Here is a 25550-nt window from a genome sequence, read left to right as displayed (position 1 = left end):
AACTATTATTTAAATTATTTAAACTAGCGTTGAATAAATAACGGGGAGGCGACCACCATCTCACCACCCTGCAGGATGGACACCGGAACCACCCCAGTACAAATTCAGAGCGCCAAAGAATTATTTTGTAACATCGTCCGATGCAGCGCTCAACAAGAACTGAAACCCGCCATTTGGTTCTTAGCGACTGTATTGGAAATCATACTATATTTTTAAATTGCTTTGAACTGTCAAGTAGTTTTAATGATTTCATTGTATTTTGTTCTCAATACTGTTTTGTCGATCGCTGTTAGCCGCCCTGAGCCCACTAGGGGATGGCGGCATATAAATGCAATAAATAAAATAAATCAGTCACACGCACACACACACACCCTGCACGACTTGGGCACCTTCCTGTTGCAGTTCGCAATCTAGGCAGTGAGCACTGCGAAGTCTTGCTTGCAGCCCTCAAAGTCAGACATCATTTTGGGCCCCGTGTCCCCCCCCCTAACATTCTCCCCTGCCCCCCCCCCCACAAACACCTAAAATTTTCTGGTTACGGGTCTTGTTGACACCCCATCCGATCACAGCATCACAATTCGGCACAGCAAGGGACAGCCCTAGGTGGCACCCCTGAGTCCTGACCCCAGTGGGTATCCCACAGTGAACCTGCTTTATCCCAACCGCCATTGGGAGGGGAGCAGCAGCTTTTCCGTAGCATGGGACGGTGGCAAAATCATTCGCACAGGGCACTGTCCACACGAAAATTACATTTTTGTTCTTCCTGAAACGGCAAACTTTACCAGGTGACCTGCAAGAGGAAGGGAGTAATCTCACACTACAAAAATTTCCCACTACAGCTGCAGACCCTACTCCACGGCTGAATGACGGCAAAACGGAGCCAACTTGATCTTCCACAGCTCCAGGGAGAAACAAAAAAGAGCCCCGACTGCACAAAGTCTTGATTGACAAGTTTGCTTTATTTTTGTGGCGCTGTTCTCTCTGCTCCACAAGCTGAGTTCTATCCCAGCGAAAGCTGGTTCAGGTAGCCAGCCCAAGGTTGACTCAGCCTTCCATCCTTCCGAGGTCAGTCAAATGAGTCCCCAGCTTGCTGGGGGGGGGGGGAAGTGTAAAAAGACTGTGGAAGGCAATGGCAAACCACCCCGTCAAACGTCTGCTGTGAAAACGTCGTGAAAGCAACGTCACCCCAGAGTCGGAAATGACTGGTGCTTGCACAGGGGACCTTTCCTTTCCTTATTTATAAGGATTTGTTCTCTGTGACTTTTTAAAGCACTTTATATGATGTCTACAATGCACAGAAATGGCTGGAGTGCATCCTTTCGATGATGTCATGCGAGTTAAAGAATCAACAATAGCAAGCGCTGTGCAAAGAGCTTCTGTAATTTTTTTAAAAGAAATAAATAAATCAAACATTTATTTATTTAATTTATAAACCGCCCTCCCCCAAAGGGCTCGATTTTTTTTTTTTAAATCACACATAAAAATAAAATGCAAGAATCTCATGGAGCAGTTGGTTAAGCCGGCAGATTCAACAGGTTCCAGACCACTGCATCGTTTTCGAATTCACGCCAACCGCAGTATTCTTCAAATGGAGAGTTTCTTTATGAAATCCTTTAAATCTATTAGTAATCCAGCCAAGGTCTATTGCTGTATTATGAATAAGGCACTGCTGTTGAGATGAATGCCACGAGGAGAATCTATGGACCCTTGGTCCGCTCACTCTTTTCTCCAGACAAAGCTAACATTTTCACATTCGATATTCTTGAGAACTCAATTACCTGAGCCCTGCTGGAACACAAAACACTCTCAAGTATGAACAGAGGTAGGCAGGTTGTATAAACTAATCTTGCTGGTAAGAAAATTGTGCAGGCCCACTGAAAATGTCATTAATGATGGCTTCAATGGCGGGCTGGACAGCTTGCACCAAATCAGGTAGCAGAAAATCTTATACAAAGCTTGCCCAATCTTAGACCCAAGGGAGAACCGCTTTCCCAGACACTGGTTCTTACCTTCCACGTTGTTATAGAAATAGCACGAGCGAGCTGTTACCTTCATACGGCACAAGCGGATCTGCGAGAGGGTGTAAAAAGGTCAATTCAGTGCATAAAATAATGAAATCCAAAAGAAGAAGAAGAACTGCAGATTTATACCCCACCCTTCTCTCTGAATCAGAGACTCAGAGCGACTTACAATCTCCTATATCTTCTTCCCCCACAACAGACACCCTGTGAGGTGGGGGTGGGGCTGAGAGAGGACTTTCACAGCAGCTGCCCGTTCACGGACAACTCTACAAGAGTTATGGTTGACCCAAGGCCATTCCAGCAGATGCAAGTGAAGGAGTGGGGGATCAAACCCGGTTCTCCCAGATAAGAGTCCACGCACTCAACCACTACACCAAACTGGATCAAAGAGTAAATGCATTCATCCCTTCTTCCTCTTGCCTTTTCCAGCAGGAGTTTAGCTTGTATGGTTCTTGGGAGCAGGAACTCATCTCTAATTGCACTGAGAAATAAGTATTAACAGCAGGGCTTTTTATGTAGCAGGAACTCCTTTGCATGTTAGGCTACACGCCTCCACTCCCCCTGATGTAGCCAATCCTCCAAGAGCTTACAGGGCTCTTCTTAGAGGACCTACTGTAAGCTCTTGGAAGATTGGCTACATCCAGGGGGGGGTATAGCTTAATATGCAAAGGAGTTCCTGCTACAAAAAAAAAAGCGCCCTGATTAATAGTACTGTATAAATACCACCACCGTCACCAAATAGCCCTAGCTAGAGGGCATCAAGATGATGATGATATTGGATTTATATCCCACCCTATAAAGGAGATTTTGAGCCGCTCTGAGACTCTTCGGAGTGGAGGGCGGGATATAAATCCAATATCTTCATCTACCTCACAGGGTGTCTGTTGTGGGGGAGGAAGGTAAAGGAGATTGTGAGCCACTCTGAGACTCTTTGGAGTGGAGGGAGGGATATAAATACAATATCTTCATCTACCTCACAGGGTGTCTGTTGTGGGGGAGGAAGGGAAAGGAGATTGTGAGCCGCTCTGAGACTTTTCAGAGTGGAGTGCTGGATATAAATCCAATATCATCTTCTTCTTCTGTCTGACCTTCCTCACAAAAATGAAGTAGAGGGGATGAGAAACCATGAGATTCTTGGAATAACAGCTCTCTAGAACCATTTTGGAAAATTGCTCTCTTATTTGTTATACCTTCTAAAGCAGGGGTGGCCAACGGTAGCTCTCCAGATGATTTTTGCCTACAACTCCCATCAGCCCCAGCCACTGGCCATGCTGGCAGAGTCTGATGGGTGTTGTAGGCAAAAAAATAACATCTGGAGAGCTATCATTGGCCACCCCTGTTCTAAAGAAATAACAAATAAATGGGATAAAAATGTAACACACATAAAACTGTTTAAACACAGAATCAGTTAAAGACGGTAAAACAAAAGCGGCACGTCTCCTGAGCAAGCAAGCAACAAAAGCCAGTAAAATAAAACGAAACTAGGAATGATCTTTTTAGAATGTGGCGTTTAATGGAAATCCAAATGTAATTAACAGCACAGAAACCTTAATAGGATTGCGCGGCACAGCTCAACAACTGTGAGTTTGAACAGAGACTGCAGTTAAATTTCCTTGTTTAATTACATCCGTCGACATAGGCCAAGACTTTTCCTCCCCTGTTGAGGGAGAATCACAACACCACGGCAGGTGCCTTCCTGTGATGTGCTAGTGGCCTGAGGCTAACCCGCTGGTGGTTTTCGGAAGAAAAGAGTGCACAAGGGGTCCAGGACACATAGCAGCCTACAGGTCCAGAAGTGCCATGAAGTAATCATAGACTACAGCAATGGTATCTACCACCACTGGCCAATGGCAATCTTGTTTAGGTCATATTCCGCTAATGGACCGGCAAACCCTGGCATAAACCAGTCAATACACACAACTTATGTTATTCTGCTTGTACATTCTCACCTGCAAATAGTTGCTTTCTTGTCTTTTGACTTCAGGGTGGATGCACAGCTGCTCTCTAGAACCCAACACACACACTTTCGGCCTGTTTAAGGGGGGGGGGGTGGAACCGACATTTAAAAAACGTTACCGTTTAAACAAAACACATAAAGATCAAGAACTGAACAGCTACATCGCCTCGGAGGGCGTGGGCGGCTCAGTGGACAAGCATCTGCTTGACGTACAGAATGTCCCAGGTTCAATCCCTGGCATTTCCAGTCAATAATAATAATAATACCTTTTATTTATATCCCGCCCTCCCCGCCGAGGCAGGCTCAGGGCGGCTAACAGCATCAGTCAATATAACAGATAATACAATACTTTAACAGTAGGTGACAATTAATTAAAATTCTAAAAACAGTAAAACAATAAAATTAACATCTAGGTCCTATTCTGACAGATAACAAAATCATCTAAGCAGTCTCTCAGTTTTTAGTCGGTGAAGGCTTCACTAAAGAGGAAGGTCTTGCAGGCCCTGCGGAATCGGTCAAAGTCCCTCAGGGCCTGCACTTCCTCCGGGAGCTGGTTCCACAGGTGTGGGGCCACAACAGAGAAGGCCCGAGTGCGGGTACTCTGCAGTTTTGCTTCCTTCGGCCCAGGAAGCAGGGGGTGTCAAACTCCTTTTGTTATGAGGGCCAAATCTGACATAAATGAGACTTTGTCAGGCTGGGCCATGTCGGGCCAGGCCGTCTGTGCACTTATTTAAGATTAGGTAGCAGAGATACAAACTTTATAAAGGACACAGACAAACACAATTAAAGATTTAAAAAAAAACCTTAAAAACATGCTTAAAACATTAGCACTCATTGGTCTTAAAGGTGCTTTCTTTGTATTTCTCCCATGGGATCCAGGGAACTGGTTAAAGGAAGCTCTGGCTCTTTCCTTCCTTCCCCAGGGGACCAGGAGGGAGACTCTGGGGTGACGTTGCTTTCACAACGTTTTCACGGCAGACTTTTGACGGGGTGGTTTGCCATTGCCTTCCCCAGTCATCTACACTTTCCCCCCAGCAAGCTGGGGACTCCTTTGACCGACCTTGGAAGGATGGAAGGCTGAGTCAACCTCAAGCCGGCTACCTGAAAACCCAGCTTCCGCCGGGGATCGAACTCAGGTCGTGAGCAGAGCTTAGGACTGCAGTGCTGCAGCTTTAACCCTCTGCGCCACGGGTCTCTTAATATTCGAATGAAAAGGGCCAGACAAATGTCTAACCTAAGTCCTTCCACACGCTTAATGAACAGAAGTATCGCAAAAATTTTCTTTACCTGTAAACGGTGCTCTTTAATTCATGGATGACCTGAGTCAGCTGAGAATGAGTTCTCGAGGCATAAATTATTTTAGGTATGTCGGTGTAATAAGCTGTCAAGTGGAGAACCAGAGGGGGGGGGAATTAGTTCTTGTTTTGTGCTAAATATATCACCAGTCTGCTTTTTTCTCCCTTCTGGTGCTATGGTAACAACTCAGTCTGTGGAGGCAGGGGGAGATTTTTACAACCCAAAGGCTCACCTAGAGGGAACAAGTGGAGTGCATATTTTTACTGCCTTAAGCAAAACGGCCCCCCAGGTAGCACCTGCAGACAAACATCTGCAAATGATACTAAAACCTGTCTTTGCTGACGCCATTTGAAGTTAATTAGCAACAACGGGTGCCCCAAAGAGCAAAATACGCGCTACAGGGGATCCGATGTTTTTCCTCATCCAACAAAATACAGCAGCAAATTCACAGGTTCGTGCGTTTCTTGCCTTCCACAGCTTCTGTGTTTTGTGTTTTATTGCCTTCCACAGCTTCTGGATTTTCCACAGCCAGGGTACTGGTGTAGATGAGAGAAGGATAACAAACTACAGTATCCTTCAGCCTACTACTTGCCCCACATCCTACTCATGAGAAGGTAAGGGAAGCTATGTCAGATCAGGTCAATGACCCATTCACACCAACACAGTGGCCAAATCCCAGGTGTCAGTGGGAGGTCCACCAGTGGGGCCAGAACTCCAGAAACCCTCCCACTGTTGGCCTCCCCCAAGCACCAAGAATACAGAGCATCACTGCCCCCGATATAAGAACATAACAGAAGCCATGTTGGATCAGGCCAATGGCCCATCCAGTCCAACACTCCTGTGTCACACAGTGGCCAATAAACCCAGGTGCTATCAGGAGGGTCCACCAGTCGGGCCAGGACACTAGAAGTCCTCACACTGTTGCCACCCCACCAAACACCAAGAATACAGAGCATCACTACTCCAGGCAGAGAGTTCCATCTATACCTTGTGGCTAATAGCCACTGATGGACCTCTGCTCCAGATGTTTATCCAATCCCCTCTTGAAGCCGTCTATGCATACAGCTGCCACCACTTCCTACAGCAGTGAATTCCAGAAATTAATTACTCTTCCTACAGAAGTTAGGCACCCCACAGAGAACCCTTGGAGTCCCCCTCCCTTCTAGTGGCCTCCAAGCAACCATAACAACATAAGAGAAGCCATGTTGGATCAGGCCAGTGGCCCCTCCGGTCCAATACTCTGTGTCACACAGTGGCAAAAAAAAAACAGGTGCCACCAGGAGGCCCATCAGTGGGGTCAAGACACCAGAAGCCCTCACCCTGTTGCCCCTCCCAAGCACCAAGGATACAGAGCATCACTTGCTCAGACAGACAACCATGAGATTGCTTGTGAAACCACGAGTCACAGGACTCACCTGGGACGTCACCACTTGTAGCAACGTTGCCCCAAGAAGACAGGGGGTTGTCAGTGAAGAGCTCTGCTCCGTTAAGTTGCTGGCTGATCTTCTTTGCAGAGATGGCATCTTTCAACTGGTCCCGCCAAGCCAGAGTTGCACATAAGAGACAGAGGGTCTTCCCTGTGCCGGTGGGACTCTCCAAAATCCCATTCACTTGCTTGAATCATGGTGAGAAAGACAAGATAAGATAAGATAAGATAAGATAAATTTATTTTTATATCCCGCCCTCCCCCGCCAAAGGCGGGCTCAGGGCAGTTCACAGACATGGAAGACCATGATATAAATAAAATACAATATAAAACAAACAATTTTAAAATACTATTCAGTTGCGATGCAATTACATAGTTAATTAAATAGATAAAACAGGTGCTATAAAGTGCTATTGATCACAATCATGCACAAGATGGCTGGATGGCTACAGATCCATTTAGCCAGGTTCTGTCCCAAAAGCAAGCTGAAACAGAGAGGTTTTGCAAGCCCTGCGGAACTGGCTCAGGTCCCGCAGGGCTCACACCGTCTCTGGAAGTTGATTCCACCATTGAGGGGCCATTGCTGAAAAGGCTTGCTCTCTGGTTGTCTTCAGTCTAGCCTCTCTTGGCCCAGGGATTTTTAAAAGGTTTTGAGAGCTAGATCTCAGTGCTCTCTGGGGGACATATGGGGAGAGGCGGTCCCTAAGGTAGGCAGGTCCTCGGCCATATAGGGCTTTAAAGGTAATAACCAGCACCTTATAGCGAACACGGTATACAACCGGCAGCCAGTGCAGGTCCCGCAGCCCAGGCCGCACGTGTTCCCACCGAGGTAGTCCTATTAGCAGCCTGACTGCCGCGTTCTGCACTACCTGGAGTTTCCGTATTCGGTATAAGGGCAGCCCCATGTAGAGGGCATTGCAGTAGTCTAATCTCGAGGTGACCGTTGCGTGGATCACAGTTGCTAGGTCGCTGCGTTCCAAGAAGGGAGCCAACTGCCTCGCCCTCTTAAGGTGGAAGAAGGCGGCTCTAGCAGTGGCAGCTATCTGGGCCTCCATTGATAAGGAGGATTCCAGTAGCACTCCCAGGCTCTTGACCCTGCGCACTGGTATCAGTGGCGCACCGTCAAAAGCCAGTAGGGTGACCTCCCCTCCCGGTCCGCCGCGGCCCACACAAAGGACCTCAGTCTTCGCCGGATTCAACTTCAGCCCACTCAGCCTGAGCCAGTCAGCCACGGCTTGTAACGCCTGGTCCAGGTTTATAGGGACATCACCAGTCCGGCCGTCCATCAATAGATAGAGCTGGGTAACATCAGCGTACTGATGACAGCCAAGCCCGTACCTCCGTGCAATCTGGGCAAGGGGGCGCATAAAGATGTTGAACAACATCGGGGAGAGAACTGCCCCTTGAGGCACCCCACAGTGAAGTGGGTGTCTCTGAGAGAGCTCCCCCCCAATTGCCACCCTTTGTTCCCGACCTTCAAGGAAGGAGGAGAGCCACTGTAAGGCTAGCCCCCGAATTCCTGCGTTGGCGAGGCGGCGGGACAGCAGCCGATGATCGACCATATCGAACGCGGCCGATAGGTCTAGCAGCAGCAATACTGCCGAGCCGCCTCGGTTCAGTTGTCTTGACCCTGCGGTGAAGGTGGAATAAACTAGGTATTCCCCTAAGTGCCAGCCAACAGACAAATGTCACCTCAACTGCGGTGGCAGAAAGTGCCATCAAGCTGTAGCCAACTTATGGTGACCTCATAGGGTTTCCAAGGCAACAGACGTTCAGAGGTGGTTTGCCATTGCCTTCCTCTGCCTAGCAACCCTGGACTTCCTTGGTGGCCTACCATCCAAGGACTAGGCAGGGCGGACCCTGGTTATCTTCTGAGATCTGATGAGATCAGCCTAGCCTGGGCCAGCCAGGTCAATGCAAGAGATGCTCACAAGCGGTTTGCCATTTTCTACTTACGAACATAAGAGAAGCCATGTTGGATCAGGCCAATGGCCCATCCAGTCCAACACTCTGAGTCACATAAGAACATAAGAGAAGCCCTGTTGGATCAGGCCAGTAGCCCCTCCAGTCCAACATTCTGTGTCACATAAGAACATAAGAGAAGCCCTGTTGGATCAGGCCAATGGCCCATCCAGTCCAACACTCTGTGTCACATAAGAACAGAAGAGAAGCCCTGTTGGATCAGGCCAGTGGCCCATCCAGTCCAACACTCTGTGTCACAAAAGAACATAAGAGAAGCCATGTTGGATCAGGCCATTGGCCCATCCAGTCCAACACTCTTTGTCACATAAGAACATAAGAGAAGCCCTGTGGATCAGGCCAGTGGCCCATCCAGTCCAACACTCTGTGTCACATAAGAACATAAGAGAAGCCATGTTGGATCAGGACATTGGCCCATCCAGTCCAACACTCTTTGTCACATAAGAACATAAGAGAAGCCCTGTGGATCAGGCCAGTGGCCCATCCAGTCCAACACTCTGTGTCACAAAAGAACATAAGAGAAGCCATGTTGGATCAGGCCATTGGCCCATCCAGTCCAACATTCTTTGTCACATAAGAACATAAGAGAAGCCCTGTGGATCAGGCCAGTGGCCCATCCAGTCCAACACTCTGTGTCACATAAGAACATAAGAGAAGCCATGTTGGATCAGGCCAATGGCCCCTCCAGTCCAACACTCTGTGTCACATAAGAACATAAGAGAAGCCATGTTGGATCAGGCCAATGGCCCCTCCAGTCCAACACTCTGTGTCACATAAGAACATAAGAGAAGCCCTGTTGGATCAGGCCAGTGGCCCCTCCAGTCCAACACTCTGTGTCACATAAGAACATAAGAGAAGCCCTGTTGGATCAGGCCAATGGCCCCTCCAGTCCAACACTCTGTGTCACATAAGAGAAGCCATGTTGGATCAGGCCAATGGCCCCTCCAGTCCAACACTCTGAGTCACATAAGAACATAAGAGAAGCCCTGTTGGATCAGGCCAATGGCCCCTCCAGTCCAACACTCTGTGTCACATAAGAGAAGCCATGTTGGATCAGGCCAATGGCCCCTCCAGTCCAACACTCTGAGTCACATAAGAACATAAGAGAAGCCCTGTTGGATCAGGCCAATGGCCCCTCCAGTCCAACACTCTGTGTCACATAAGAGAAGCCATGTTGGATCAGGCCAATGGCCCCTCCAGTCCAACACTCTGAGTCACATAAGAACATAAGAGAAGCCCTGTTGGATCAGGTCAATGGCCCCTCCAGTCCAACACTCTGTGTCACATAAGAACATAAGAGAAGCCCTGTTGGATCAGGCCAATGGCCCCTCCAGTCCAACACTCTGAGTCACATAAGAACATAAGAGAAGCCCTGTTGGATCAGGCCAATGGCCCCTCCAGTCCAACACTCTGTGTCACATAAGAACATAAGAGAAGCCCTGTTGGATCAGGCCAATGGCCCCTCCAGTCCAACACTCAGTGTTACATAAGAACATAAGAGAAGCCACGTTGAATCAGGCCAATGGCCCATCCAGTCCAACACTCAGTGTTACATAAGAACATAAGAGAAGCCCTGTTGGATCAGGCCAATGGCCCATCCAGTCCAACACTCAGTGTTACATAAGAACATAAGAGAAGCCCTGTTGAATCAGGCCAATGGCCCATCCAGTCCAACACTCTGTGTCACACAGTAGCCAAAAAAACCAAGTGCCATCAGGAGGTCCACCAGTGGGGCCAGGACACTAGAAGCCCCCTCACTGTGCCCCCCCCAAAAGCATCAAGAATACAGAGCATCACTTTCCCAGAGAGTTCCAACAAGACAATGTGGCTAACAGCCAGTGATGGTCCTCTGCTCCATGTTTATCCAATCCCCTATGTTTGTTGTCACTGCCACCTCCTGTGGCTGTGAATTCCACGTGTTAATCACCCTTTGAGTGAAGAAGTACTTCCTTTTATCCGTTCTAACCTGACTGCTCAGCAATTTCATTGAGTGCCCACGAGTTCTTGTATTGTGAGAAAGGGAGAAAAGGACTTCTTTCTCTACCTTCTCTATCTCATGTGTAATCTTGTAAACCTCAATCATGTCACCCCACAGTCAATGTTTCTCCAAGTTAAAGAGCCCCAAGCGTTTTAACCTTTCTTCATAGGGAAATTTAATCATTCTGGTTGCCCATTTCTGCACTTTTTTCAATGCTATAGTATCTTTTTTTGTGGTGCGGAGACCAGAACTGTACACAGTACTCCAGATGAGGCTTCGCCATCGATTTATACAGGGGCATTATGGTACCAACTGATTTGTTTTCAATTCCCTTCCTAATAATTCCCAGCACGGCGTTGGCATTTTTAAATTTCAATCGCACACTGTCTCGACATTTTCAGTGAGTTGTCTACCACAACTCCAAGATCTCTCTCTTGGTCAGTCTCTGCCAGTTCACACCCCATCGACTTGAATTTAGATTTACTTCTCTGTAGCAACCCTGAACTTCCTTGGCCGTCTCCCATCCAAGTCCTCACCAGGATCAACCTTGCTTAACTTGAACATATGAACCTATGAAGCTGCCTTATACTGAATCAGACCCTTGGTCCATCAAAGTCAGTATTGTCTACTCAGACTGGCAATGGCTCTCCAGGGTCTCATGCTGAGGTTTTTCACACCTATTTCTTGATCCTTGTTAGCTGGAGATGCCAGGGACTGAACCTGGGACCTTCTGCTTACCAAGCCACCGTCCCTCCCCTGCTCGCCAGGGTCTCAAGCTGAGGTTTTTCACGCCTACTTGCCTGGACCCTTTTTAACTGGAGATGCCAGGGATTGAAACTGGGACCTTCTGCTTACCAAGCAGATGCTCTACCACTGAGCCACCGTCCCTCCCCTGCTCTCCAGCTGAGGTTTTTCACACCTATTTGCCTGGACCCTTTTTAGTCGGATATGCCGGAGACTGAACCTGGGACCTTCTGCTTCCCAAGCAGATGCTCTACCACTGAGCCACCGTCCCTCCCTTCCGAGATCTGTCAAAATCAGACTAGCCTGGACCATCCCAAGAGACTGTATCCATGTCAAAAGAAATACACTTCTTAGCTTTCCTGACGACGCTGTACACCCAAAGATGAGGCAAAGAATATGAGCTTTAGTGCGAGTTTACAAATAAGGCTCTGCAAAAGTGCAGAGTCCCGATATGAGACTGCACAGAGAGAACAAGGCAGTAAAAGCCCTCAAGCTGCCAGCAGGCCTTCTCTGGATACCTCTCACTTGCACTCACATGCCTCGTCTGGGAACAGCAGGAAAGCTCTGATCTCGTCAAGCGGTGCGTTCTCTCCTATATTTAGCATACATTTCAACCTGCACTGAGTGTTAAAGAGATGCTATGTTAATGGGACCCAAAACAGAATGTTAAACTGGCTACCTATTGCTTACCGGATCCGCTCCAAGGTGCTGGTTATCACCTTTAAAGCCCTATGTGGCCTGGGACCCGCATACCTTAGGGACCGCCTTTCCCCGCATGTACCCCAGAGAGCACTTCGGTCAGGGTCACAACATCTACTCTCGATCCCCACTTCAAAGAGGCCAGGCTCAAGGCAACTAAAGCCAGGGCCTTTTCCGTTGCGGCTCCTGCCCGGTGGAACGAGCTTCCGGAGGAGGTTAGGGCCCTGCAAGAGCTCTCACGGTTTGGCAGGGCCTGCAAAACGGTGCTCTTTTGCCAGGCGTTTTTGAATTAAAATCTACGACAATAGGAAAAACAGATATTACACCATCCAGCCCAAAAAGAAATAAGACACCATTCGGCCCACCTCGAATATTCCACCGTCTCCTGGGACCTTTTGCTTAATGCGCAGTAACAGCTAACTATAGAATTTACATTGATTGACTTGGCAGTTACCCGCCATTACTAATACAACTTACTGTTAGGTCAAATAGCACCTACTGTTGTTGTATGATATTGTTTTATATGCTTTTTATCTATGATGTATTTTATATTTTTATGTACGGCTTACTAATACTGGTTTTTACGACTTTTCAATGTGAGTCTCCCTGAGCCTGGTTTGGCGGGGAGGACGGGATATAAATTGAGTGAATGAATGAATGAATGAATGAATGAATGAATACAGGGCTTTTTTTGAGCAGGAACGCACAGGAACACAGTCCCGACTGGCTTGGTATCAGGGGGTGTGGCCTAATATGCAAATGATTTCCTGTTGGTTTTTTTCCCTGCAAAAAAGCCCTATGCAAAACAATGGTGATGTCAGGGGTGTGGCCTAATATGCAAATGATTTCCTGCCGGGTTTTTTCCCTGCAAAAAAGCCCTATGCAAAACAATGGTGATGTCAGGGGGTGTGGCCTAATATGCAAATGATTTCCTGCCGGGTTTTTTTTCCTGCAAAAAAGCCCTATGCGAAACAATGGTGATGTCAGGGGGTGTGGCCTAATATGCAAATGATTTCCTGCCGGTTTTTTTTTCCTGCAAAAAAGCCCTATGCGAAACAATGCTGATGTCAGGGGGTGTGGCTTAATATAGAAATGATTTCCTGCCGGCTTTTTTTCCTGCAAAAAAGCCCTATGCGAAACAATGGTGATGTCAGGGGGTGTGGCCTAATATGCCAATAAGTTCCTGCTGAGTTTTCTTCTATAAAAAAAGCCCCGAATGAATGAATGAATGATGAATGAATGAATGAATGAATGAATAATAAACGAAGTTATTTTATTCATTTTAAGACTCTATGACGTTAAGGTCTACAGCTAAAGCCCTCTTTCTGGTTTACACACTGTTCAGACCAAGGAAAAGGAGCGAGATGACTTGACCCCACGGGCTGCTCTGGCTCTGCTTCTGCGATAACCCCAGATGCTCCCTTTCCAGCTGGAGGAAAAGCTGTGGGTTGAAGGAGGAACAGGCGGACAGATGCAGTGAAGCAAAGGAGTCAGGCAACAGCATAGTGAGGTGGGCGGGGGGGGGGGGGATGCGGAGGCAGCTTCCTGGGGAAAAAAATATTCTGTCCTTTCACAGAGGTGTAATGAGATGTTATTTACTAGGCAAAATTATCTCCGTACCAGGGGAGGCCAAACTGAGGCTCAGGAGCCATATATGGCTCTTTCACACATATTCTGTAGTTCCTGGAAGAAGAAGAATTGCAGATTTATACCCCGCCCTTCTCTCTGAATCAGAGACTCAGAACGGCTTACGGGGCCGCTAAGTGCTATACAAACTGAAACAGCACTGGGATAACATAGGCAGACAACCGGGGTAGAATTCTAGCTGGAGCTCCTTTGCACATTAGCCAACATTAGGGATGTGTGGCCTAATATGCAGAAGAGCTCCTGTTAGAATCCCACCCCTGCAGACAACTGAAGCTCCATCCAGCCCAAATTCTGCAACAAAGATATATAAAACATGGCCCTATTCGTTGTCTCATTGTACAAGAACATCATGTAAATGGGGTGGGAGTCCCACCACACCACAGGGCCGCAATTTAGCCACACCAAATATCTATATGTCCCACAGCAACGCGTGGGCCCCATCTGAGGATTCCTAAATCCACAGATCAGGGCCAGGGAGATTCTAAACATATATTCCTGCAAACTTGGGGGACCTCCCCCACCAAAAAACTGAAATCTTAAAAAAAAAAACTTTGGGAGTTTAAATCCCCCCCTCCCCAAACAGTGTTCTCTGCAACAGTGCAGAAAATCCACCTACTTTTGGCGGAGTCACAGGTGACTGCATTGGAGACCAGGAGCCCAGAGAGAAATGGGGGACTGGCCAGGGGGTCAGCTTGCCCAATGGCAAGCGGGCCCACTTAAACATTAGACAATGTGTTAAAAATGCGAATGACGCTTTTAGTAGCTTGAAACTATAACAGAAGTCCCGGTATTATTACTGTAATGCAGCAAAAAATTATATTGTGTTTAGGGTTGCCAGCCTCCAGGTGGGGCCTGGAGAGCTCCCTCTTTTACAACTGATCCCCAGCTGGCAGAGATCAGCTCCCCTGGAGAAAATGCAATCTGGATTTACATTGAGAATCTACTGTATACTGCCAGTAATATGTACAATATATGTACACTGTAATTACTAACATATCTCTCTCTCTCTCGGCTTGACTTCGCAAACGAAGATTTAAGAAGGGTGCAGTAGTCCACGTCTGCTGCAGGCTCGCTGGTGGCTGACAAGACCAATGCGGGACAGGCAGATCTGGCCACGGTGGCTGCAGGAAAAGTCTGATTTGGGGTTGGTTTTTTTTTCCAAAAAATATATGTGGAAAAAAGGTACAATTAAAGCTTTTGCGAAATGTGTGTGTGTGTGTGTGTGTGTGTATACACACACACACACACACATTTTGCAAAAGCTTTAATTGTACCTTTTTTCCACATATATTTTTTGAAAAAATTATTTATTTCTTATACAAATTAAATGATAGCCTTATGGCTGCGGGTGGGCCCCCTATGTCTCCTGACCACCGATGTTTTTAAACCCAGTCTGCCACTGAATTCTCCCCCATCACAAGCCTCGCAGGCCCACACTTGTGTTATATGATAGATGCACACCAAGAATTAAAATTTTACGAGTTAGGTTCAACTCAGTTTTCAGGCACGCATGCCAGAGTTCTTGTAGCCCTGAAATGCCACCTGCAAGCTGTCATAAATCAATCTGTGCCATTTAATCAACTGGCACTCCAAGAGATGCAAAGGGAGATTTCACCAATTCGGCTTACAACAAGAAACATTTTATTTACCTCATTTATACTCAGGTGTGGAATTCTAGCAGGAGCTCCTTTGCATATTAGGCCACACACCCCTGATGTAGCCAATCCTCCAAGAGCTTACAAGAAAGAGCCTTGTAAGCTCGCGGAGGACTGGCTACATCAGGGGTGTGTGGCCTAATATGCAAAGGAGCTCCTGCTAGAATTCCACCCCTGTTTATACGCCTCACCAGACAGGAACCCAAAGCGGCCGTCACTGTTCCCTTCTCCTCCATTTTATCCTCACAACAACCCTGTGAGGTTAGATTGAGGGTGTGTGACTAGCCCAAGGTCACCCAACAAGCTTTCGTGGCAGAGTGGAGATTTGAACCTGCGTCTCCCAGATCCTAGTCTGACACTCTTACAGCTACACCACACTGCCCTCTCACTGCAAGCTTTCATAGTGCAGTGCCTATGAGGCCCACAGAAAGTAGCTCTCACAACAGCGGCAACAACACAGACCCTTGTTTCCAAAGCAGACCCTTGTTCTGACTCCCTGTGTAGGATAACGATAATTCTAAAGATTTCCAAAATAGACATCAAGCGTAACAATCCATAAAGTTTCCCTTATAGGGGAGCCAAGCATATAAATACAATGACTTGTGTTAATCCTTACGACTCAAGAACAGATTGTATGAACAGAAGGACCAGTTATTTGCTTCTCTCCCTTCTCCTCTCTCTTTCCTCTTCTTTGACTAGAAAACCCGCCTGCCCACCTCTCTACAAACGGTTCTAATACGAATATTTCAGGCACTGACAGGAGGCGGGTTTTGCAGAAGAGCCTCTTTTCAGGAAGTGTTGAGCACGTTTTGTGTGCTCAGAAATGCATCTGTTCTGCACAGTATAAAAATATCTATGAAATTCAAGCCTGTGTGCGTAACTGGACCAATTTCAGCTGATGGAAAGTTCATGCAAGCTTTCCAATTATGAAGAACAATATATGCGCACATATTGAGAGAAAGAGAGAGAGAATTTTTCCTAACTGCTCAAGCCCCCTCACATTCATATGTCAGTAACCTTCACAACTCTTAAAAAAGGGGAAGTATTACTATTATTACCACAGATGAAGGCCATCAGATGGGTTAATAATAATAATAATAATTTTTATTTATATCCCGCCCTCCCCACCGAGGCAGGCTCAGGGCGGCTTACAGACATGGAAAGTGCCATGATTACAATAAATACATTATACAATAAAATACATTTAAATAATTTAATTAAAACCACAACAGTTAAGGTGCTATAATACAAGACAGTATATATCAGATGGCTAGGTGTCACTTCAGGATTCAATCTTGTAGGCCATTTGAAAAAGGACAGTTTTACAGGCCCTGCGGAACTGATTATAGTCCCGCAGGGCTCGAACCTCCGCTGGTAATTGATTCCACCAATGGGGAGCCGTTATTGAGAAGGCCTGCTCTCGAGTTGTTTTCAATTTGGCCTCTCTTGGTCCAGGGATTTTTAAGAGATTTTGGGAGCTAGATCTCAGTGCTCTCTGGGGGATATATGGAGAGAGGCGGTCCCTAAGGTAGACAGGTCCTCGGCCATAAAGGCCTTTAAAGGTAATAACCAGCACCTTGTAACGAACTCGGAACACAATTGGCAGCCAGTGCAGCTCCCGCAACCTAGGCTGCACGTGCTCCCACCGAGGCAGTCTCACCAACAGCCTGGCCGCTGCATTCTGCACTAGCTGCAGTTTTCGAGTTCGGTACAGGGGCAGATGGGTTCATAGATGAGCTAAGATCGGACCCATCAACATCCAGCTCTTAAGAAGATGATGATATTGGATTTATATCCCGCCCTCCACTCCTAATCTCAGCCCGACTCACAATCTCCTTTATCTCCTCACCCCACAACAGACACCCTGTGAGGTGGGTGGGGCTGGAGAGGGCTCTCCCAGCAGCTGTCCTTTCAAGGACAGAGAGTGGCCTACAATCTCCTTTCCCTTCCTCCCCCACAACAGACACCCTGTGAGGTGGGTGGGGCTGGAGAGGGCTCTCACAGCAGCTGTCCTTTCAAGGACAACCTCTGCCAGAGCTATGGCTGACCCAAGGCCACCCAGGTGGCTGCATGTGGAGAAGTGGGGAATCAAACCTGGTTCCGCGCACTTAACCACTACACCAAACTGGCTCTGCTATGCTTGGGGCAACTTTACATATTAGCCATAATTGTTCTGTCCTGGAAGCTCATTGGATGACCTTGGCTCAGTCACTTTCATAGGCTAACTAAGATTGTTTGCTGTGCTGCTCCTGTTTCATAATGTCTGTTTTTATGATATTATTTTAACTCTGTTGTTTTATTGTTGTAAGCTACCCCTGCGCCCGCCTGCGGGACAGAGCGGATATAAACCTAAAAATTAAATTATATTAAATTAAGCTGCCCCAACCAGTTTGTGGCTATGAGAATAAAATGAATGACGGGAGAATGCTCCATTGCGGGGGAAAAAGTGGAGTATAACTATAGAGTAGGCTTCCCAAACCTCCCGCTCTGGCGGGAGACTTCTGGGTTCGCAGCCTCATCTCCCGCTCTTCAAAACTCTGGAAGCGGGGGTGGGGGTGGAGGGGGGGGGAGAACATACCTTTAGGCTTCATGTTGTAGAGCTCCTGAGCCGTTTGCAAAATGTCTGCCCCTTTAAGGCTGGGCAGGAAGCAGGAAGGGCTTCTGAGAACGGCCCCTCCCTTTCTTTTGCTTTCGTTTTCACAGGAAGTAGAGTTGTCCGGAGGAAGATCTGGTAAGTGTGTGTGTGTGAGAGGGAGGGGGCAGGGGATTCCCTAGTTTGGAGGCCCTCCCCCCCTTTAGAAAGCGTGGGGGGGGGAGGGAAATGTCTATTAGGCACTCTATTATTCCCTATGGAGAACGATTCCCATAGGGAATAATAGGAAATTGATCCGTGGGTATTGGGGGCTCTGGGGGGGCTATTTTTTAAGGTAGAGGCACCAAATTTTTCGTATAGCATCTAGTGCCTCTCCCCAAAATACCTCACAGGGTTTCTGTTGTGGGGGAGGAAGGTAAAGGAGATTGTGAGCCGCTCTGAGACTCTTCAGAGTGGAGGGCGGGATATAAATCCAATATCATCTTCTTCTTCTACATATATCATGAACAGGGCAACTTCAGCTAAGCTGTCTGTGAACATATTTTTGGATCCTCCCAACTAAACTTTATTCATCTCAAATCAAATTAACCTAAAATATTTTAAATTCACCAGCTGAAAATCATGGGGGAAAAAAGTGGTAGCACTATGATATCTTCTTTTGGAATACGTGGCAGAAAAATATATTGTTCCAAAAAAACCTGTATTATAGACCTTTGATATATTTCTAAGTGATGTAACAAAAGTAACTATGGAAATGTCTTAGTTTTATACATCTAGTTCAGTTTATTATTACAGTCATTGACTAGAATATTTTAGTCATCTAGAACAACCTTAAAAGTACCTTATAAAAAGTCCCGCAAAGTATCTGCATGTTAAAATTTGATGACTTGAGGGTTATAACAGTAAAAAAGAATTTAAAAGATTATTATTTAATCCTTTAAACCAATTTAAAAAGTCACTTTAAAATTTGTCTTGTTGCTTGGTGGTTTCTACCTGACAGAAGATAATCTAATTTGAGTCTATCTGATCTGCCAGGGAACCTTTCCAACAGCGGGCTAATAATTTCCCTTTGGCTCACTGTGTGAAAAGAACAATTAAAAAATATATGCTCCAGAGACTCTATTTCAGGCTGGGAACAGGAACAGAGCCTAAGTGCATAAGGAGTTCCTTTATACCTCCCCTCTACTACATATGGCAAGGACATACTCCTAGCTAAAGTAAAGGCCCCTCTAAGTGTTGTGAGATTCAAGAATGTATAGGTAGGCGGTGGATTTTATACATCTATTGATTTGGACGTTCAACATCTGTATGAACATATGAACATATGAAGCTGCCTTATACTGAATCAGACCCTTGGTCCATCAAAGTCAGTATTGTCTTCTCAGACTGGCAGCAGCTCTCCAGGGTCTCAAGCTGAGGTTTTTCACACCTATTTGCCTGGACCCTTTTTCCGAGATGCTAGGGATTGAACCTGGGACCTTCTGCTTCCCAAGCAGATGCTCTACCACCGAGCCTGTATATTTCAGCTTTGGACAATAAATGTTGTTATTAGGGTTTTTTAATTTAAAAATGGCCACATTTTAGACAGGTCAATCGCAGAGCCTTCATTAGAGATGCTAAAATTCTTTCCAATTTTCTATTTTTTATTTATTTACTTTATATTTATATCCCACCCATTCCATACAGTCTCAAGGCGGCTAACAGCATAAAATAGACAGTAAACAACATTCAAACAATAAAACAATCAGATAAATTACAATGGTGCTACTTCAGGCGGATCATGTAATATTTTCTTTCTCACACGCACAGATCCTGGGCAGTTAGTAATAAAAGCGCTATGGATCCAGATATGGTGGCAGCCCTCTCCCATTAGATGTTATATGCCTTCCAAAACAGTTCAGTCTTGCGGGCCCTGTGGAACCGCGATAAATCCCGCAGGGCCCTGATGGCTTCTGGGAGGGTGTTCCAAAGTATTGGGGCCACAACCGAGAAGGCTCTTGCTCTGGTGGAGTTGAGCCTAGCCTCCTTTAGCCTAGGGACAGCCAGAAGATTTTGAGAGCTTGATCGCAGTGCTCTCTGGGGAACATGTGGGGCAAGGCGGTCCTGCAAATAGGTAGGTCCTAGGCCATATAGGGCTTTGAAGGTTAATACCAGGACTTTTGAGAGCTTGATCGCAGTGCTCTCTGGGGAACATGTGGAGCAAGGCGGTCCCGCAGACAGGTAGGTCCTAGGCAATATAGGGCTTTGAAGGATAATACCAGGACCTTGAAACGGATTCGGTACGCAACAGGCAGCCAGTGCAGCACTCTCAGCACAGGCTGAATGTGCTCCTGACGAGGAAGCCCCATTAGTAGCCTGGCTGCAGCATTTTGCACCAGCTGTAGCTTCTGAGTATGAGTCAGCCCCATGTAGAAGAAGAAGATATTGGATTTATATCCCGCCCTTTACTCCGAAGAATCACACAATCTCCTTTCCCTTCCTCCCCCACAACAGACACCCTGTGAGGTGGGTGGGGCTGGAGAGGGCTCTCACAGTAGCTGCCCTTTCAAGGACAACCTCTGCCAGAGCTATGGCTGACCCAAGGCCATGCTAGCAGGTGCAAGCGGAGGAGTAGAGAATCAAACCCAGTTCTCCCAGATAAGAGTCCGCACACTTCACCACTACACCAAACTGGCTCTCCTAAAGCGTTACAGTAATCGATTCTTGAGGTGACCGACATTTTCTAAAACTAGGTCCAAAAGTGGAAACAGGAACTTTTTTATCTGTGATGTCTCACAATACTTACCTTTTGTAGGCATTCCAACACTTTGGACATGTATGCCTCCTGGCATAGATAGGGTTGAAACGGGAAATCCACAGTAATGCCATTTAATTTTATTTGGGGCATATTTCATCTGATGCACCAGGATATTAGCACCTAGAACCAAAAGCATGCTTAAGTAAAACAGACCTCTTTGCTGAAGACAGATCAAAATGGCTAGCTGCGTTAGTCTGTTAGTAGCAGCAGAAAAGAGCGAGAGTTCAGTATCCCTTTAAAGATTAACAACATTTGCGGCAGGGTACAAGGTTCCTGCTCACTTTTTCAGATACAGCAAGAATGCAAGTCCATCTGTCCTTATGCCTTGGAGTTATCTCAGAAGCCAAATGACAACGACGGGCAAATGACAATACTAGGCGATTGATTGGTCACTCCTGCCATTATCTTTCAGGTGCTATCGTCATTTAGCATCTGAGATCACTTCACTCTCAAGATATAAGGACAGATGGACTTTCTAGCTGTATCGGAAGAAGTGAGCAGTGATTGACTCTGCAGCAAACCTTTTTAGAAGAAGAAGAAGATGATATTGGATTTATATCCCGCCCTCCACTCCGAAGAGTCTCAGAGCGGCTCACAATCTCCTTTCCCTTCCTCCCCCACAACAGACACCCTGTGAGGTGGGTGGGGCTGGAGAGGGCTCTCACAGCAGCTGCCCTTTTAAGGACAGAGCAGCCTACAATCTCCTTTCCCTTCCTCCCCCACAACAGACACCCTGTGAGGTAGATGAAGATATCGGATTTATATCCCGCCCTCCACTCCGAAGAGTCTCAGAGCGGCTCACAATCTCCTTTACCTCCCCCCCCCCCACAACAGACACCCTGTGAGGTAGATGAAGATATCGGATTTATATCCCGCCCTCCACTCCGAAGAGTCTCAGAGCGGCTCACAATCTCCTTTCCCTTCCTCCCCCACAACAGACACCCTGTGAGGTGGGTGGGGCTGGAGAGGGCTCTCCCAGCAGCTGCCCTTTCAAGGACAACCTCTGCCAGAGCTATGGCTGACCCAAGGCCATGCCAGCAGGTGCAAGTGGAGGAGTGGGGAATCAAACCCGGTTCTCCCAAATAAGAGTCCGCACACTTAACCACTACACCAAACTGGCTTTTTTAGTCTTTAAAGCGCTATTGGACTCTTTGCTGAAAATCCACATAAGTAGAATCCTCTCAACGTCTTTCAGATACTGCTCTGAAAGCTGATTTCTACCCCTCTCGCAATAAAGAAACCTAAAACACGGTGCAATGGTTCAAATGCAGCTGAACGAAGCAGGAGTCAAGTTGCACCTTTAAGTCCAACCAAGTTTGATTCAGAACGCAAGCTTTCGTGTGCTAAAAACACACTTCTTCAGACGAGGGGATCAGGCACAGTGGGATGAAATACGTGCAGTGTTGATTAAGAGGGCAAACCAGCTGGGATCACATGATGGAACAGTGTGACAATTTAGAAGGCCATTTGGTCTGGATAGCCATGAAAGGTATGGGTGTATGTGGCAGCAAAGTTGGCACTTGGGTTTATTGCAGGTTCTGGTACCGGTGTCCATGCTCAGATGAGATGCTGTATAGTTGTGGGTGAGGAGTTGTTTGAGACTGGGGGGCTGTCTGTGTGCAACTAATAGCCAACATGGTGTAGCAGCCAGTGTCTGGCTATGATCAGGGAGAGCCATGTTTGAAGTCCTCACTTAGCCAAAGAATAGATCCAGGTTAGCCAAAGAATAGATCCAGGTGGGCAACGATGTTGGTCTGAAGCAACAGAACAAAGTCTTGAGTTCAGTGGCACTTTAAATACCAATAAAGTTTTATTCAAGGTATAAGCTGAAGAAGTGTGCATGAACAGGAAAGCTTATGATACTATGACACTACACCAGATACACAGTGTGTACCTGATACTATGTATCTGTTGAAGTGTACATACACAGGAAAGCTTATACCCACAATAAAATTTGGTCGGTCATAAAGGTATCGCTAGACTCAGACTTTGTTCTGTCAGACAAGCTCACTTGTGAACTTCAAAATTAATAGGGAGAATCACGGAAAGGTTGAGAACAGGGGAAGAAACCATGATGCAATAATGAAGAAGTAATGATCAGAATCCAACAATTATTTTACAAGACCTTCAAAGAATGTGAATTTCACACCACTCATTCATTACTTCACTGGGTGAGACAATCCGTAAATTTCATGACTATATGCATCTAAGCACACATACAATATTTTACAGAAATTAATTCCTTCAATAAAGTGCTTAGTGCAACAAAAGTGCTTGTATAATAAAGTGCCAAGATAGATACATTAGTCCATTAGTCCACCGCCTTATGTGCTTGTATGAGCGATTGCCACTTTATTATACAAGCACTTTTGTTGCACTAAGCACTTTATTGATGGAATTAATTTCTGTAAAATTTACGGATTATCTCGCCCAGTGAAGTAATGAATGAGTGTTTGGTGTGAAATTCACATTATTTAAAGGTCTTGTAAAATAATTGTTGGATTTTGATTATTACTTCTTCGTTATTGCACTTGTGAACTTTGGCAAGTCACACCTGCTCAGTGCAGCCTTCCTCACCAGGTTGTTGTGAGGAAAAAAACAGAAAAAGGGAGAATGTTGCAAGCCACTTTGGGAGAAAAGTGGGATATGATTGAAACAAATAGCTCAGGATTGGAAAATTTCTGGAGATTTGGAGGTGGACCTTGGGGAAGGTGGGGTTTGGGAAAGGTTCTCAGTTGGACATAATGCTAGAGTTCTCCCCCCACCCCAACAGCCATTTTCTCCAAAGGAACTGATTCTATCATCCGGAGAGCAGCTATATCTGAACATTGCATGCACATGAAAGCTTATACCCAGAAGAAAACACTGTTGGTCTTAAAGGTGTCACTGGACTCAAACTGTGTCCTGTTGCTTCAAACCAACATTGCTACCCACCAATGCTACCTCTAAGCTGTGGAGTCTTGTGAACAAAAATTCTACTTCATGAGCTACTGGTGAGCTCCTGCATCAATTTGTTTGCTCTGGGGCCGTTTTTCCTGAGCTGAGACAAAAATGTGTGAGCTGGAAGATTAAAAAACCCCATGAGCTAGCTCACACTAACTCAGCTTAGAGCAGGAGTGGCCGAACTTGCTTAATATAATATAGAAGAAACATGAGATATTTGAGAACCACAAGACAGGAATGTCAGATGTTTGAGAGCCGCAAGACAGGAAGGAAGGAAAATAGATGAGGGAGGGAGAGGTGGAAAAAAAGCAACTTAAAATGCATTATCCAAGACACCAGCTGACTTGGCTTTGATAAGTGATTTAAAGAGGCAAATGCCATCTGTTTGAGAGTTGCGAGACATGAACACCAGATGTTTGAGAGCTACAAGGAAGGAAGGCAAATAGAGGAGGGGGAAAGGAGGAAGGGAAAGGTGGAAAGAAAGCAACTTAAAATGCATTATCCAAGACACCAGCTGATTTGGCTTGGATAAGTGATTTAAAGAGGCAAATGCCATCTGTTTGAGAGCTGCGAGACATGAACACCAGATGTTTGAGAGCTACAAGGAAGGAAGGCAAATAGAGGAGGGGAAAGGGAGGAAGGGAAAGGTGGAAAGAAAGCAACTTAAAATGCATTATCCAAGACACCAGCTGATTTGGCTTGGATAAGTGATTTAAAGAGGCAAATGCCATCTGTTTGAGAGTTGCGAGACATGAACACCAGATGTTTGAGAGCTACAAGGAAGGAAGGCAAATAGAGGAGGGGGAAGGGAGGAAGGGAAAGGTGGAAAAATACATTATCCAAGACACCAGCTGATTTGGCTTGGATAAGTGATTTAAAGAGGCAAATGCCATCTGTGCGAGACATGAACACCAGATGTTTGAGAGCTACAAGGAAGGAAAGCAAATAGAGGAGGAAGGGAGGGAGAGGTGGAAAGAAAGCAAGTTTAACAGTAAATGCATTCTCCAAGCTGCCGGCTGGCTTGGCATAGTGATTTAAAGAGACAAAGGTCACCTCCAAGCTGGCCAATGGGGGCTTCGAGAGCCACACAATATGAGCCCCAGTTTGGCCACTCCTGGCTTAGAGGGAGCGCTGCTACCCACCTGAATCTATCTGGAGATCAGCTGTAAATCCAGGACCCCTCCAGGCACTTCCTGGAGGTTGGCAATCCCAACTTAACAGGCACGAGGGGCTGTGCTGGGGTGGTGGAGAGGCTCCGCACAAACGCCAAGTCGCTCCTTGCCCTGCGGGGCAGCACGAGGCGGGGTGAGGGTGTCTCTCCCCCGGGGAAAAGAGACCGCCCTGCCCTCAGCAAAGCCCTCTTCCCCACACAGGACCCCCTTCCCCACACAGGACTTCTGGGCCTAAACAGGAAGCTCCCTGACGAACTTCCGGTACCCCCAGTCGGCTTCCAATGCGCTCCACTACCCCTGAGGGTGAGAAAGCCTGGAAGCCCCGCCCCCCCCAAAGAGCCCTCACCCACCTCACCGCCAACCCGGTTCGCAATCCCCGCTCCCGCCGTCACGTGACGTCGCGCAGGCTGCCTATTGGCCCCGGCGTTCTTTCCTTTCTTTTTTTTTTTCCTCTTCTCGCGCGCGTGAGAGGGAGGCGAAGGCTAGACGGCAGCCGGCTCCGACGTCTCGCGAGAGTACCGTCGCCGTGGTAACCTAGAGCCCCTCCTCCTCCTCTGCGCCGCTTAATTCTCCTCAGGATTTCCACCCCCCCTTTTCCCGCCCTTTTTTTTTTTTTTTTGCTCGTTTCAAGGAAAATGGAGG

The 25550-nt window shown here is 46.8% G+C and overlaps 1 protein-coding gene across 1 annotated transcript in view; it reads right to left on the bottom strand.

Annotated features, from left to right (window-relative positions):
* RTEL1 (regulator of telomere elongation helicase 1) overlaps window positions 1–25338 on the bottom strand; it is a 258104-nt gene extending 232766 nt beyond the window's left edge. Inside the window, exons 1-6 of the mRNA XM_060230590.1 lie at window positions 25259–25338; window positions 20782–20913; window positions 6690–6888; window positions 5266–5359; window positions 3971–4052; window positions 2010–2070 (exon numbers count right to left, since the gene is read on the bottom strand). Coding sequence (XP_060086573.1) covers window positions 2010–2070; window positions 3971–4052; window positions 5266–5359; window positions 6690–6888; window positions 20782–20883 — 538 coding nt within the window. The 5' untranslated portion in view covers window positions 20884–20913; window positions 25259–25338. The remainder of the gene's footprint in view (window positions 1–2009; window positions 2071–3970; window positions 4053–5265; window positions 5360–6689; window positions 6889–20781; window positions 20914–25258) is intronic.
* Between the last annotated feature and the right edge of the window lie 212 nt (window positions 25339–25550).

Source organism: Heteronotia binoei, chromosome 2 (assembly GCF_032191835.1).
Source record: "Heteronotia binoei isolate CCM8104 ecotype False Entrance Well chromosome 2, APGP_CSIRO_Hbin_v1, whole genome shotgun sequence".
NCBI classification, from domain to species: Eukaryota; Metazoa; Chordata; class Lepidosauria; order Squamata; family Gekkonidae; genus Heteronotia; species Heteronotia binoei.
This window is presented reverse-complemented; position numbering and strand designations above follow the sequence as displayed.